The sequence below is a fragment of the Neodiprion virginianus genome, chromosome 3 (genome assembly GCF_021901495.1).
Source record: "Neodiprion virginianus isolate iyNeoVirg1 chromosome 3, iyNeoVirg1.1, whole genome shotgun sequence".
Lineage (NCBI taxonomy): Eukaryota > Metazoa > Arthropoda > Insecta > Hymenoptera > Diprionidae > Neodiprion > Neodiprion virginianus.
Genome location: NC_060879.1, coordinates 22,846,866 through 22,862,177, shown reverse-complemented (window position 1 = coordinate 22,862,177; position 15,312 = coordinate 22,846,866). Strand labels below are relative to the sequence as shown.

Sequence of the window (15,312 nt, the reverse complement as noted above, 5' to 3'; positions counted from 1 at the left end):
ATGTCTATCTGGCAAAACATTCCTAGTAACTCTTTTTTCAATATTTTGTATTACAAGAATTCGTAAAATGTATAGAAATTACATAAGGTACATGAGTCAATCCACGTCAAACTGGACACCTTTTTTTCATCGATCTTTTCGATTGTTGTGAATTTTTTTCAACGGATTTTATGGGTGTAATAAATTTGTCAAACAATTTTTCTTCCATCTTGAATATTTCAAAAGTTATTGCAGGTTGAAAATTGCACAAAATCCCGAAAACCGCCACACACGCCTTCCTTCAAATCTTCATATCTCAGGTTCTATTTGTCTGATCAATCTATCCATGGACTTATTCAAAAGAGCCGGAATTGGGCTTTCATTTCATGCTGCTACAAATTTTATAATATCAATAATTAAAGATTATTATAAACAATTAATTTTCAAACACGATTTTCATCATCGAAACCGCGCTGTCAAATTCCAAAAAAAAAAAATACAAGCGTATTCCTTGATCAATTCTCTATGAGATAGGTGAGTTTCAAATTGGAAAATTAATGGAGAGTATTTTTTAAATATCAATAATCGAGCGGAGCAGAGCAGTTCGTGCGCCGACAATCCAGCTATCCGGCAAGCGGCGCGGTGGATCAATCTTATATTAAGCACACAAAATGGGAAGAATGTTTATTGAAAACCAACATATTTCATCACCTAACAGATTCCGTTGAATCAAATTGTTTATTGTACTCTTTGTATACATAATAATTGCTTATAATACTCTTCAACTGTTGCTATTATAAAATTTGTAGCAGCATGACATGAAAGTCCAATTGCAGTTCTTTCGAATGAGCTCATGGACAAATTGATTAGACAAGTAGAACCTAAAATATGAAGATTTGAAGGAGGGCGTGTGTGGTGGTTTTTTGGCATTTTGGGCAATTTTCATCCGGGAAGAACTTTTGAAATATTGAATGTAAAAATAAAATAAAAAAATGTATGGTAAATTTATTTCACCCATAGAACTGTTAAAAAAATTCGCACAATCGAAAAGATCGATGAAAAATTTTGATTGATTTTGTTCGGTTTCACGTGGATTGACTCTCATATAGGAACAACTATATCTCCATCCTTTGATTAACTTCTTCGACTATTTCTCCCGTCCTTTGCATTAAGGGGGGGGGGGGTACACCATGCAAGCAAAAAAAAATACTGCAACTTTGCGATTTTTTTTTGAAAAAACGGATTTATTTATGAACATGCGGTCTTGAATACATTAATATATAAGTCTTTGAGAACTTTAAAAAATTTTTTTATTGTCGAAAAATTTCAAAATGGCGTCGTGACAGTTGGATCCCCAAAGCCGCTCGGAAAAATGGGGGGCGAGATTTGGTGGAGTCGTGGATAGTCCTAGAACACACAAATTACAAAAAATTAGTTGTATATTATGTTTTCTTGTCCACTACGTACCACTTTTTTGATATCTAGTCTCAAAAATTTTTTATGATTGTTTAAGTGACGATTTTTTTTTTTTTCAATTTTTCGACCACGTTTTTGCGACTTCAAACGGTCAAAAAAAATTTTTCAGACTAGATATCAAAAAAGTGGTACGTAGTGGACAAGAAAACATAATATACAACTAATTTTTTGTAATTTGTGTGTTCTAGGACTATCCACGACTCCACCAAATCTCGCACCCCATTTTTCCGAGCGGCTTTGGGGATCCAACTATCACGACGCCATTTTGAAATTTTCGACAATAAAAAATTTTTTTAAAGTTCTCAAAGACTTATATATTAATGTATTCAAGACCGCATGTTCATAAATAAATCCGTTTTTTCAAAAAAAAATCGCAAAGTTGCAGTATTTTTTTTTGCTTGCATGGTGTACCCCCCCCTTAAGAAAAGGTTTCTAACTCTGTTAACAGTAATTCAGGTGCATGTTTATTGTGCATCTATTCAGATAATATTAGTTTTGTCGATCCGATGGAGTTAGATTGACATTGCTGAAGTTGGCCCAAATGAATTTGCGTAGTTGAAAAGTATACGGCGTCCATACGGGGTTATATAAAAATTTCGGTCTATTCCCGTTCGTCATTCCATAGGCATAACAATATTCGACTGCATTATCTAGGTACACGCGGTTAGCGATCGTAACGTCAGTTCGTGTCGCCTCTACTGATCAACCGCTTGGAGGATTGAGTTGCGAGTGTAGGGGAGGACGTATAGAGCGCTGCTTGACGATGAATTTATGTCGGCTATTTTCGATTACAAAAAGCCCCATAAAGCTAGCATTCTTTATGTATCTCTAGTCAACGCCCGGTATAATGCGCTATTTACACGCATTTTTGAATTTAGATTTACTACTTCGGCCATAGTAAAATCGAAATAGCAATCGCCGCGTAAACGTACTAACATACATGAACATGCAGTTTGGAGCCGCCTCACAGACAACCTATGCTACATCATATAGCTTTGGAGATAGATAACAGTGACGTCCCATGTACATACGGAACACGGATCGCGGAAAAATGGAACGGTAAACTGCCCTCGAGAATGGTAAATTTCCTTTTAATTGCGCTCCGTGTGTTCCGTTCCGTCAACCTAAACTTGGGATTTCATGGTCAGCAAAAAGTAGCAGCAGTAGCAATTCACTGAAAGTTACTAACACTTCCGGTGCAAATTTTTGCTGTTTAAAGTTCATTCATCTGAACAGCAGAGCAGCAAACGCAAAACATTTACAAATCACTAGACAGATGTTATAAGTAACATCTGGTAAGTTACTAAACTGCCGCTGCTCTTTGCTGCCCATGAAATTCTACCTTAACACGGCTGGCATAGGGGAGTTACCAGTCCTCAATTACCATGGGAATGTGAAGTGAAGGGGACCTGGCAACACTGTAATGCTCGAAGCACTGACAGAAGTTAGGGAATATCAATTTCGGCCATAAAAAACTAAAAGATGACACTTACCGGTACCACAGTTGCGTTCTTCGCTCTAATTGTTTTACTCACTTTATCGTTAGGATATTCTTCAACGAATGAATATACCGCGGCACGAGTTGAGGTACCATTCAGTTGTCTTCCGCTGCACTTTTGATATGGAATTCACCGGTCTCGAATCACTGACTTCTTGTCTGTTGTCATTTTATAGAGTTGCAGAGGCTGCAGTCTTAACCGGCTACCCGAGGTGAAAAAATTCATCTTCGAAGATCTTCCTCTCTAGTATCCTTTCCAATAATTATATAATCAAAGGTCAGCTAACATATTCACCGTTTGTAGGGCTCCAACCAGTTAAATACCTGTGATTACATGGCGCGCTTATTCAGGTGTCACTCTGAACGATGTACGCAAAGCGGGTGCTAAAGAGCGTACTGTTTTAACTTATTGGCCTACAGGTTTAGGAAAAATATGCTGGAATAAAAATACGTCTAAAGGGTAGAGGTATTTAACTAATTCTAAAAATTATGATCCTATGGAATAAAGCAGCATGTTATGTTGGTATAGAATGTGCAGATTCGACTGTAGCGAAATCAATTTAAAACAGCGTTATACAGTGAATCAAATTATTATACACCTTAGTCAACATAATCTATCTGTGCACTATGTAGTTTGTGCACTATGTAGTTGATTATTCCCAGACATGTAAACAAATACAAGTAATTCGGTTTACGTACATCAGTTGTAGTAAAACGGAAATAAGAGCGCTGTCTAAACACAGTCAATGTTTTATGAGTTATTTGTGTAAAAACGAGCACATCCACATACACTCGATTTTGATACTCGTGGGCTCAGCATGTCAAAAGTAAAGTTTCCAGCGACTAACCCGAATGGGTATTTACTCATAGATCAGGTGATACATAATTTCAGGCTATTTCAAATTGACTGCCTTCCAAAGTGGTTTCTAATTTCAATCAGTGAATACCCCCTCGCTTTAAGCATCACTAACATCTCATCGCAAAGAAAAATATCTATAAACTGTAGCGTGTAATATACCTAACTACAAGCCTGGTAGTGAGTTGTACATCAAGTTTGTCAATTTTTGGATAATCTAGGAAACATGAATGAATAGCTGCAGCAAAATTAAATTTTAGCGAAATATTCTTTTGTCCTTTCACAATTGCAAATAGTTTTAACAATGTGCATACCCTATGTGCCGAAACCTAAGATTGATCCATTAATTTAGATCTCAAAGTCCAGGTTTTACTAAATTGTATTCCGATAAAAATAGATGTAGGTCGTAGCAATATTCAGCAAGTCACTTTAACAAGATTCATTTAGCTTCAAAAACTTTTTATCAGAACTCAGTATTAGTCGTGACTTGAGTTTATCGATTGAACTTGATCGATCAAAACGTCAGGTATATCATGCCGTGAGTAATTGTCAGGTTTTCATTTTACAGATCCTAATTTTACAACATTTTTCTTTCTTTTTGGCACTTGTCAGGTTTTGAACAAAACTTAAAAATTTTGCGGACTTGGTATTTCCTTAACTCAATCGGCTTTCAGTGAGAACGTTGAATTCAAGCCAATACCTGGGGCTGTACCAGAACTTGTTCTGCTGAATAAGAATGATGAGGTAAAAGCATAGTATATATGATTTTTATTATTATGCAGGATATTTCATTTTTACGCAGCCATTTTAGTCCAGGATCATTAGATATAAATTGGTAAACATGAAGCAATGGATAGTATTAGGCGATAATCATGTTACATCATATTGAAATTAAAAAGTCACGAGAATTTCAAAAGAAAAATGCTGGCCCTCTACAGGTTAACGTAATGAAATATCTCATAATCACATTACTATTTCGCAACTTTGATGTATGCATTTTTATGAATTCAAAATTTGCAATGAATAAACACTCTGGATAGAGGACACGAGAATAATTACATGGTTGGGATAAGCAGAATATGTATCTGGAAATCCTGTTTATGGACAAAGAGAACTGAAGCCATACTTGAATTTCCAACTAGGTATACACAGGATTAAAAATCCATTAAGACGGGATAAATCTGTTTTAACGTGAAAAATACTCAGTATAGTTCGTTTCTGATATATACGTGTGTTAATTGAATCTATTCAATCAAATAATTAAGTTCATGCAATATAGAACTGGAATTTCATAACTGCAAGTGACTTACATTGTCACTCAAGTTTAATTAATTATTTCAACTTGACGATCACCCATAAAATAAGAATCAAGTACTGCATTTTTTAACAGTGTGAGGCATATGTATACATGTATACGTTTGATCAATGAAATAAAATTTTGCAGGAAGTGGAGAGGCTGCAACTTTCTCGATTAAATCGTGAGGAATGCAACGAATTGTTAGTTAATAAGGGTTTTAAAATATCAAGACCCATTAAAGATGAAATATAATTGTCTGAAGTAATTGATGTATCATACATTCTGTAATTATTCATACGTCTGAAGAAAAATACAGTATGATTTTTAATTTCGAAAAATTCCACCTTACAACTATTTTTCCTAGAGTTTTGTACATTATAGATAGTACCAACTTCTAATGAACATGTTTTTGTGTTCCACCTGTGATATGATCACGATTTTCCATTACAAACCAATTACTGTCTTACAGAAAAAAAAAGCTTCGAAAATTGGCGATGAACTATTTCAGGTAAATCAGTTTTCTCGTTCCAGTAAATTTGAAAAAAAAATCTGGGGAAGAGGGAATTCTACATATAGTCTAACCTCAATTATCTGAACACCGACTCAAAAAATACATTTATCGTACAAAATATACATTGTTGCTTCCAAAATAATGTGAAGCAGCTGTTCGTCCATTGACAATAGAAGACTGTAAAACCAAAGTAATAAAATAATCGTTCGGTGTTTGAAACAGATTCAATATGTATTTGGATATTTAATATGGGCTGTTGGTCGATTTAAATTTGTGTAGTATATATTATTATACCTTATAAAAATTGCGTCTCGGTTTTCCGAACTTGTGATCATCCAAACCACGCTCGGTCCCAACTAGTTCGCATAATCTAGGTTCAACTGTACTTTGATATCATGGATCAATTAAACTAAACTTTATGGCTAACTGGAAAATGCCAAAATTTGATATTGCCATTATCCTTTGTATAGCAAAAAATTTGCATGTGACACTCGACAAAATTTCAAACCAGTTTTCTAAATTTATTGAATGGAATTATCTTCTCGATTGAAGTCAAGGAATTTCACAACTTTTCTAAAAAAAAAATACATTTTCCAATATTCTGCTTACGTTTGCATCAACGTTGCGTCAGTATTTCTAATAAGAGTTTATGTCCACTAAAGTTTTGAAAGTTTAGTAATATGTAAAAGTATGGAATACGTGAAACAGTACATATAATTGTGTCTTAATTTTTTTAGATATTGCTCTATTAATAAAAGTGTTGCACTAATTGGATTGCTTCATTTAATAAAAAAAGATGCCACTTTCCATGTGTGTACAACACAAGAAAGCAAAAAAGGTTGAATCATATTTTCTTTTTCTTAAATAAAAAAATTTAAAAAGAACTGCACATGTTACAGGCAATTGAATTTCATTGATTTTCTAAAATAATGTTTTAAAAAATTTCAACTCCCTACATCAATAGGAACCTGTGCACAACCAAGATCAGATTATTTCCATTCAAAGTTGATTCTCAGATTGAAAAAAACTTTTTCATGAGAAACTTAAGTTTTTCTCATTACGAAATTCAAATTATTTATTTTGAAGTATGAAGAATCTGCATGGGTTTTGATGGATATTAAGACGAATACAATGAATGAACTAATCGAGGGGTACCCACTCCTGAAATAATTGTAACAGTTGACTTCGATATGGTATAAAATACTTGTGGAATGCTTTTGATGAAATAGCATGAAATGTATATGAAATACCTAGTATGAAAAGGTATAAAATGGTTGTGAAATCAATCAGAAATAGTTTATATCTTTCAATAGATTGAATTTTGCGATAATAATTTTTCTTAGCATGTGGGACGTCATCGGATCGTTATAGTTCCCAATCAACTGTATAAGCATCGATTTTTTTTATAATTGAAAAAGGAAAAAATACGACACAATTATTTCAGATTTCTTTACTTTATATGCGAATCAAATTGACTCCATTGAAAGAACTCAATTACATTGCCTACATTTTCTGGTATGCTGTTGTATTAAAGAAATAAACTTGTGGTACTCCCGCTTGTTACTATTCAAATTTATTATATATTAGTCAAAATTATATATCATGCTGTATGGTGTAATTTTCATGTAAACGTAAATCCTACGACTGGTGTACCTGAAAAAGTCGGGGAATTTTGTGTTGAAAAAATAGCGGCAACTCCGCATCTTTATGAGGGTTTCTACAATCGATATTCCTCATTAAATTGATATAACATGCATGCATGTCTTTTTTATTCTAAAAATGACGAGATCATCGTTTTCTTCATCATCTTAGGAATATCTTCGGGGACGTGAGCAGCCATGACAATGGTTATTGTTGTACGATTTTTTTTTCCGTTATAGTAATATGCAATATGAGCGTCATATGTATCTATGTAGTATATATATTATATCATATTATATTACAGTGTTACATTAACGTTAGTCCGCATATATACATTTACTTATCCGAACGTCTTTTATTTTCAATACCTTTGCTTTTTTTTAAATCTAACTTAAAAATTAAATTATATACAAACTTGAAATGTACGTTACACTTATACAGCATTAAACGGAAACACAATTTCAATTTCTCTGTTACAGTTACATATTCTGAATTTGTGTAAGATAGATATTTCTTAACAAATCTACCTATTATATATACATTTAATTGGTAAAATTTCCAAAACCAAATAAAATTATCTCCTGCTTGGATACATATTCGCTATTGTAGCTCATTTTTTCAAGATGAAATAATGATGTTTCACCTTGATGCTGATATTATTATGATACAAGCTACTTCTATTATGTGACATTTTAAATTTCTATTCCAATTTCTTATATTCGGTTTATAATCATTATCCAGTGTATTAAAATATATTACATATACGTATGTATCATATTTTCTTTTGGTTTGATATTTTGATTTGTCAATTTCACCTAACTTACCGAGTACCAATTAAATCATGAAAGTGGATGTATGTATTAATAACTTTGAAATTCTTAGTATCATTAGCTTTTCGTTTCATCCAGACACAAGAATTTCTTTAAACAATTTGTCTCTCCGACATAAGAAAAAAAAGAAAAAAATCAACTACCACCATCATATTCACACAGGCTTTAGTACAATAAGATTGACAGAAATCAGTTTTTAAAAAGAGATGGCAGAGGCCGATATATTGATACAAAGAAACTCGTTAATTAGGTATTAAGAGTTCAGTTTCAAATCGGGTACCAAGATTCACGAATAATGTTATGCCATGACTAACCAACAGATGAACACCAGTGCCACCCACAGAAAAACTTTGGATAAGAACTGCTCTTCTAGGAATTGAGGGCTGCCACGAGGAGCTGCAGAGTACAAAAACGTTTTCAAAAATTATATAACCAGTACCAAAGACCCTAAATTATTGAGTTTTACCCTTTTTTATTAATTAATATTGCACGAGTATTGATCCTCAACTCTGCAGCACTGTTCTGAACCAGTTGCTCCAATCACACATTTACAGTCACATATTTCTACAAAACTCTTTACGACTTTTAAAGAATTTCCGAATGTAATAGTCGTTTTTGAATTATCTTTTTCCAAAAATTTCGGGGTCCTACTTATTCAGTTGTAAAATGGCTTGCTTTTTCACGATCAGTTTTCTTAAATCAATCATTGAAATGGATATAATTTTTTGTGGAAAAAGTACTTGATTAGTCTTCAGTAAGTTCTTCTTGTAAGACAGACGCAACATCTAACATTCGTTCAAGAATAAAATTTCATATTTTTTTTATAACAAGATTTGTGTCTTGTACTTTACGAGAAATTCGTCCTCCCGTGAAGAAGTTTTAAAAAAAGGCGATTTAAAAAATTGGCTCTGCCGTCGTTATTTTTCATTAAAATGATGATACAAATATATTTTTTTTTCATATTTCAATATGTGTTAAATAAATCCTCTGAAAAAAATCCTATTTCTTTCTCCATACTCCCAAAATAAATCGTCAAAGTTAGGCTTTTATTTTATTCACCTTAAACCCTTAGAATGACCGAATCTAATCAGCCTCAGAATCATAAAATCAAAATAAAAACAAGTACCTGCACTCATCGAATTTATGAATACTGTGTAACAAATTACCTGCACCAGGTCTTGTCTCTCCAAAATTGAAGGTAGATGTGAAAAAACCAAATGGAAATGCCCCGATGCCAAAAGACATGTGAAAGCCGCCTTCACCAAATCCAAATCCTGAGAATCCTGCATTAGCTTCAGGTTCTGATCTTTGCCCAGCTGGTCGAGGTGGAACGTTATTTCTGTAATGAGAAAGATTATAGATATAAATACATAAAACAGTTGGAATAATATACCGTCGAATAAACTAATTCATTAGTGGAATTATTATTTTTACTATTATTATTATTATTAGATTGGAAGGCAACTATGACTTACTCTCAGAAACTATGTGTTAACTATACATGGCGATTGTATCACTGAAAGAAATGCTTTTTTTCAAATTCAAATTGTAGTAAAAAGAATAGTAGCTAATGCCATGTGATAAACAAGTAATCGCTGAAACAATTTTTGCTAACCGGTGGAAACAAATTTATTTAAATTCAGAAAACAGATGGTACACCAGATTTGATCGTCATATGTGGAGAATTGGAAAAAAATTTGCAACTATGAAATTCAACTATAGAAGCCGGATTTGTGATAATTTAAAAGAAATTCTTTCGTTGCAAAGCTTTAGCTTATGGCATAAATAGTAAACTACTTCAATAGGTTGTGTCATTCTTAAAAAGTCGTATTCAAATTGTAAAAATCAAGCAATCTCAATCGGCACCGATTTATGTTACCTCTGGCGTAGGACAAGGTACTCATCTTGGTTGACTGCTTTTTACTATTTTTATAAACAACATTCACTCTGTAATTAACTTTGTTAGCTTCCTATTCTTCGCTGAAGATGCTAAAATGTTTTGAGGTAATAAGGAATCCTAATGACAAAACACTATTCCAGAATGATTTAGACGCTATCCATGGATGATTTATGAATAATGGCTTAATATCCAACATAAATAAATGTTTCTGTATTACTTTCGACAGTCGTGTTTTGCTATCAGAGCTTAATCCATATGAATTGGGAAATTTCTTTCTCAAAAAAGTTTCCAAAGCTAAGGATCTCGGCATCTACATTGATTGTAAATTAAACTCCAACAAAAATGTTAAATATAAAAAGCTACAAAACAAATCAACTTCATTAAGCGCTATTCAAAAAACTCTAGTAATGTACAAACTTTCAGAACATTTTATAATTCATTCACTTATCCAAAAATTACCTTGTGTTTTGTTACTTGGAAATTTCACATAAATACAAATATATACAAATTTGAAAAAGTAAATCACCTATTCTTATGCTTTGCATCTTCTAAGACTGGTAATCTGATGTACTTTACTGATCACAATTAATCTAACATTTCTCAAATTCTTCAAATACCGTTAGTTTGGCAATGTGTACAATCGATCTAATTTTTTACTTATAAAATTCTAAATAACATGATTGATTGTCCTAAAATACTGTCCTGGTTTCAATTCTCTGCTCCAGGCAGAACCTTGCAGCACAATAATTATTATTTTTACGTTAACATGAAAAATATTATATAACAAGCATTATTATATAACAAGCCGTCTATTAGCTCTGGGAAATGAGAATGTAGGTTGGTTCTATCCGTACAACACCAGCTTATACACTATTAGTAGCCTTTCCAGATCTTTATTCATGTATGAATAGTTATTATCGAGAGTCATCATACTATGACCAACGGACCACCTAATGCCAACTATATCTGTGTTATTATTTCTCTCTTTATGTACAAGGGTAGAGGTACACCATTGATTATTCAACAGATAAATAAATAAAGAATTACATTGCTGTATCTGTAAAGGCCTTGATTTGAATGACAATATTCACTTAATACACAATAAAGATAGTTTAAATCAGACCAAAAAATCGGTCATAATTTAACAATGCAAATTCACTTACCTTGGGTCTTCTTGTTTGGTAATTCCGCGTCCATATAATGGAATAACTTTTTCTTTACTAATCGCAGCCTTACAGACAGGACAAAGTTGCCTTGCGGGTCGAGTTTCTAGCCATTGATAAAGGCATGGCCAGCTGGAATTTGTTTTTCTTACTTCAGATTATATTCTATTTGAGCAGTAAATGAAAATTATTAATAACCATTGTGTCTTTCCAACGAAATCTGACCATAGGTTTAGAGCCGACCTTTGTTTTCAATGTTTATTTTATAACACGATTTAAACTCACGATTTCAACATCAAAATAGTAATACTTACAATAAGATTTTGTTTTTAGGATTTGAACCGTGGATGAAGAAGTGATAAAAGCAGCAATTTTCATTAATATTGTCGAAAAAAAAAAAATGATTCCATATGTGCCTACTACAAAGATGTGATTTGAAAGAAAGTGGTTTTATCAAATATTTGGCACAAATTTTCAAAATATCATAGCACAAAAGAGCTATATTGTGGTATTTGGTAAGACCATAGGATTGCCTTTATTTTTTTAATCACAAATTTTAGCCGTAGGATTTCAATTTTTCCGTTACATGCATACTATTTTTTTTCAGAAGATTCTAACGAAGGAAGTCATTACCAAGAACGTGATTCTACATGTCATGTCATCTTAATACAGGTGAGTTTTGCACTGTATCATGTGCATTTGTTGAGTTTCGACTTCTTAGTATCATGTTGACTATCCTCTGTTCAAAGCCCAACAACAGATTTTGTTATCATGAATCTTCATGTTTACCAAAATAAATGTCCGCACATGCTGACCACAGCATCTTTAGCTGTATCCAGACATATATTGCACTCGAACATGCGTTCATCCCTTTCTTTTTCCTCCTGCGCTGACCCCGAAGGCTTCGACGGCCCGGGCTGTTCTTTCGCGGTGCTCATCTCAGCTAGCTCCTTTTCGAAAAAGCGAATAACGAATTATATTAGTAAACTGCTTCACAAAGAAATCTAAAAACATACTTTGGCATAAACTCTGCCTTTACTTGTTTCATTGAATAGTATCAACTGTATTTTTGTGAAGTTAATATATTGAACAACAAAATTAATTCAAATTTTCACCATCACTTAGTAATATGACAGTAATTTTCAAAAGTATTTGCAATTAATAAGAAATTCTTTTCAAAAGTAAAAGACATCTGGTGAGAAACGAAGAACATAAAATTCGATGATAATATCAAACGATAATATTGTTCAATTTTATTCCGTCGATCGCATGTATATCATGTTACACTGTGCAGCTTGACATGACTGCTGGAGCGGCATATAGGCCAATGATATTTATCGTTAAAAATATGGGAACGGTAAGGTTCACGGCATCTAGCACATTGAGTTTAGAAAGTATAAATAATTGAGTATGTTGATGTTCTATCACGATTTCCTGAATTCGGAAAATTCTAAAACCTGAAATATGATGAGTTTTTCAAAAAATACATTGTTACACCGATATTAACTTTCACCTCATCAACTGCACTGCAAGCTGATTGAAATTGGCGTTCAAAATACAAATTCATCATGAGACTGCAGTTTTAACCGTGTGGGCAACTACGTGACAATGTTGCATCCTGACCATTTTACAACCATTTCATAGCATACAGGTATAGCATTGAGTTTCCATAGGATTTCACACCATTTGACAGTATTTCATATATTTCACGACCATTTTACAATATTTCACGAATATTTCATGGTAGCTCTTAGCCACACTATAGTATTTCATGTTACTTTATACTGTTTTATCATGATATGCCTTTTACGTCAAATAAATTTTTTTGGTATGATGTCAATCTCAATGCAAACCACAATTATTGATATAAATCTTTTTCGGAAATTGCAAACGAAATGTTGTGGTTATTCAATCAAAAATGTATTATGTTAACTTTTCCAGAATAAATTATAACAAAAGTATTCCAGACTTTTCCATACCTAAGAAGCAATATTTATGTCCCAAAATAATTCCAGGATTTAGGTAGGTAAATTTAAGAAGCAGAAGATACCCTGAGAATTATAATTGCTTTTTTACTGTTCATCACCTCTAATGATATAAGAGAAATATTGGTTTTGATCGAGAACGACCTATCTTAATTTCAATGAATCTATGTTTTCAGACCTCGTGTCCAAAAAATACATTTTTTAAGAAATTCCGGTCTTTCTGTTTGTCCTGACAAACGTCCGCGATGATCTCGAAAAGAGATCGATTGAAAAGTTTGAAATTTAAACAATTTCACATTCAAATGATGTGCATTGCAAATGATTTTAACGCATTTACTAAGCGCTTGGCACAATGACTTGGATTTTAAGTAAGAAATTATTTTTCGAAGAAAATGTTAATAATTCCCAAGCTTTTACCGCTTTTCCTGATATTCCCACGCATTTAACATTTTGAGATATGTACACAAAGCGAGGTGAGTTTTGATCTGTTCAAGGCCACCAACTATTTAACATAAATAGCAGACGACACCGGCAGCCTTGAATTGGTAGAATCCATCTCGATTTGTGTGCACCATGTACTTCGTTGAAGAACTTTGAAATTTTATAGTCTATCTTCCAAAATATTTGATAAATAATTTATTTACCATATTGGGTAGAACTGATGATAAATAATAATTTGCAAATATGTGTATAAAAAACAATGTTGACAATATACTTATTGCAAATGTCAAATGACCTGTAAGAAAAATATTGGTTTTATTATAAATTTATCGACTATAACTGTCAATTTTGATCAGTTGTACATACAATGAGATTATTTTTAAACTTGGTAGAAGTTGGTAATGTCATTGTGATAAAAAGAGCTTGCAGTTACATGCATGCACTTTCAGAATAAACTTGTACTATCAAAACTAAATTCAAGGCAACAATCGTAATAATTTGTGCAACTAGACTGCTATTCTTTTTAATTTTGGTTTGCCTTGATAAAAAAGCCTTACTTTATTACTCTGACTGTGTTTCTTATTCAATCTGATATTCTTTACTAAAATAGATAAGGATCAGCAGTTATTCAATCTACAACGGTGCTCTAAATTATCTGTTGATTTGATAAATATTATAGGTGACGAATGGATGTTACATATTTATGCATCAAAATAATGATTAGAAAAGTGGTTTCAAAGGTGGGAATGTTACACCACTGCAATGATTACTGAGTGAGTGTAGAGTTAATTATATTTACAGTATAATAGCTAAAATGAAAGAGAAGAGACTCTACATATGACAGATATTACAATGAATTCGCAACGTTGGGATTAGGAAAACGTCGAAATCTGATAAGATTTACTGAAAACGAGTAGGTGATGATCTTGAAAATAAGACTGACAGAATTTAATTAAATCTATAAATTACCCATATAAAAAGCGACGAAAAATTATCTATCAGCAGAGGTTATGTTTTAGCGAATTAGGTTTAGTAAATATTCAATGATACGAAGAGTTAAAAATTACGACAAGTAGTAACCTTACGGACAGTGAATTGAAATCCAACTGTTTGAAAACACTGATATTTACACCGCAGACACTTCAAAGTTCTTGGCAGACTGCCTGATACGAAATCTTGAATTGCGCAAGTTCTGTAATCTGGCAGATAATTTTCGTTATTTAACGAGAAACGGATGTTCGAAATAACACGTAAACGATGTGCTTGATCGTCAAATCCTGTAAACACTGGTTAGACCGGTCCTAATTTATTCGGTAATAGTGATGACACATAATTGAATGTTGAATATTAACACGTACGCATTTTGACATTTCGAAAAGTGAATTTCACTGTAAGTGATCGATCCAATTAGCAGTAGGTTTTTTGACTAGCACAGTAAAGTACCGAGCATGGAGTAGAAGGAGAAGAAACTAGAATGAAAGTTGATCCCTAGTATAGGTGGCATCGCGGTCTTGTATCAGGTCTAAAAACAAAACCTCATTTCAATGTCGCAAAGTGACTCCGTTACGACGAAGGTCCCTAGATTAGATCTAGGGACCTTGTTACGAGCATCTCTATTCTCCTCGTTCGCCCCCAGATGCCTCGCTGCGGTCTAGTAGTATCTCCATTCTCCGACTCTAGTATCTTCCTAGTTGTTTTATGATGACGAAAAAACCACCAGAATTGATGAGCAATC

The 15,312-nt window shown here is 33.0% G+C and overlaps 2 protein-coding genes across 5 annotated transcripts; one reads left to right on the top strand and one right to left on the bottom strand.

Annotated features, from left to right (window-relative positions):
* The first annotated feature begins 2,771 nt into the window (after positions 1–2,771).
* LOC124300173 (selenoprotein M-like) lies at positions 2,772–5,444 on the top strand. Its single transcript, XM_046753900.1, has 4 exons — positions 2,772–3,042; positions 3,130–3,200; positions 4,484–4,553; positions 5,254–5,444. Exons 1-4 carry the CDS (start codon positions 2,938–2,940, stop codon positions 5,356–5,358), a joined length of 351 nt encoding a protein of 116 aa, XP_046609856.1. The 5' UTR covers positions 2,772–2,937; the 3' UTR covers positions 5,359–5,444.
* Positions 5,445–7,589: 2,145 nt separating this feature from the next.
* Positions 7,590–15,029, bottom strand: LOC124300172 (E3 ubiquitin-protein ligase RNF185-like). Of its 4 annotated transcripts, none has more exons than XM_046753896.1 (5): positions 14,936–15,029; positions 11,941–12,101; positions 11,152–11,283; positions 9,255–9,427; positions 7,590–8,484 (listed from the first exon to the last, which is right to left on the bottom strand). In XM_046753896.1, exons 1-5 carry the CDS (start codon positions 14,945–14,947, stop codon positions 8,387–8,389), a joined length of 576 nt encoding a protein of 191 aa, XP_046609852.1. In that variant the 5' UTR covers positions 14,948–15,029; the 3' UTR covers positions 7,590–8,386. The 4 variants fall into 4 exon arrangements, with proteins under 4 accessions (XP_046609852.1, XP_046609855.1, XP_046609854.1 ...); XM_046753899.1 differs by having other exon boundaries at positions 14,547–15,003; XM_046753898.1 differs by having other exon boundaries at positions 14,658–15,002.
* Between the last annotated feature and the right edge of the window lie 283 nt (positions 15,030–15,312).

Bases quoted from the DNA above. Each gene is read 5' to 3' on its own strand.
- LOC124300173 (XM_046753900.1), top strand. From the start codon at position 2,938: ATGACACTTACCGGTACCACAGTTGCGTTCTTCGCTCTAATTGTTTTA. The intron at 3,043-3,129 runs GTACCATTCAGT...GTCATTTTATAG, and splicing joins ATACCGCGGCACGAGTTGAG to AGTTGCAGAGGCTGCAGTCT. The intron at 4,554-5,253 runs GTAAAAGCATAG...AAAATTTTGCAG, and splicing joins TGCTGAATAAGAATGATGAG to GAAGTGGAGAGGCTGCAACT.
- LOC124300172 (XM_046753896.1), bottom strand. The intron at 11,284-11,940 runs GTAAACATGAAG...AACAAATTCCAG, and splicing joins ATGTGCGGACATTTATTTTG to CTGGCCATGCCTTTATCAAT. The intron at 8,485-9,254 runs GTAATTTGTTAC...TGTACTCTGCAG, and splicing joins AGAGACAAGACCTGGTGCAG to CTCCTCGTGGCAGCCCTCAA.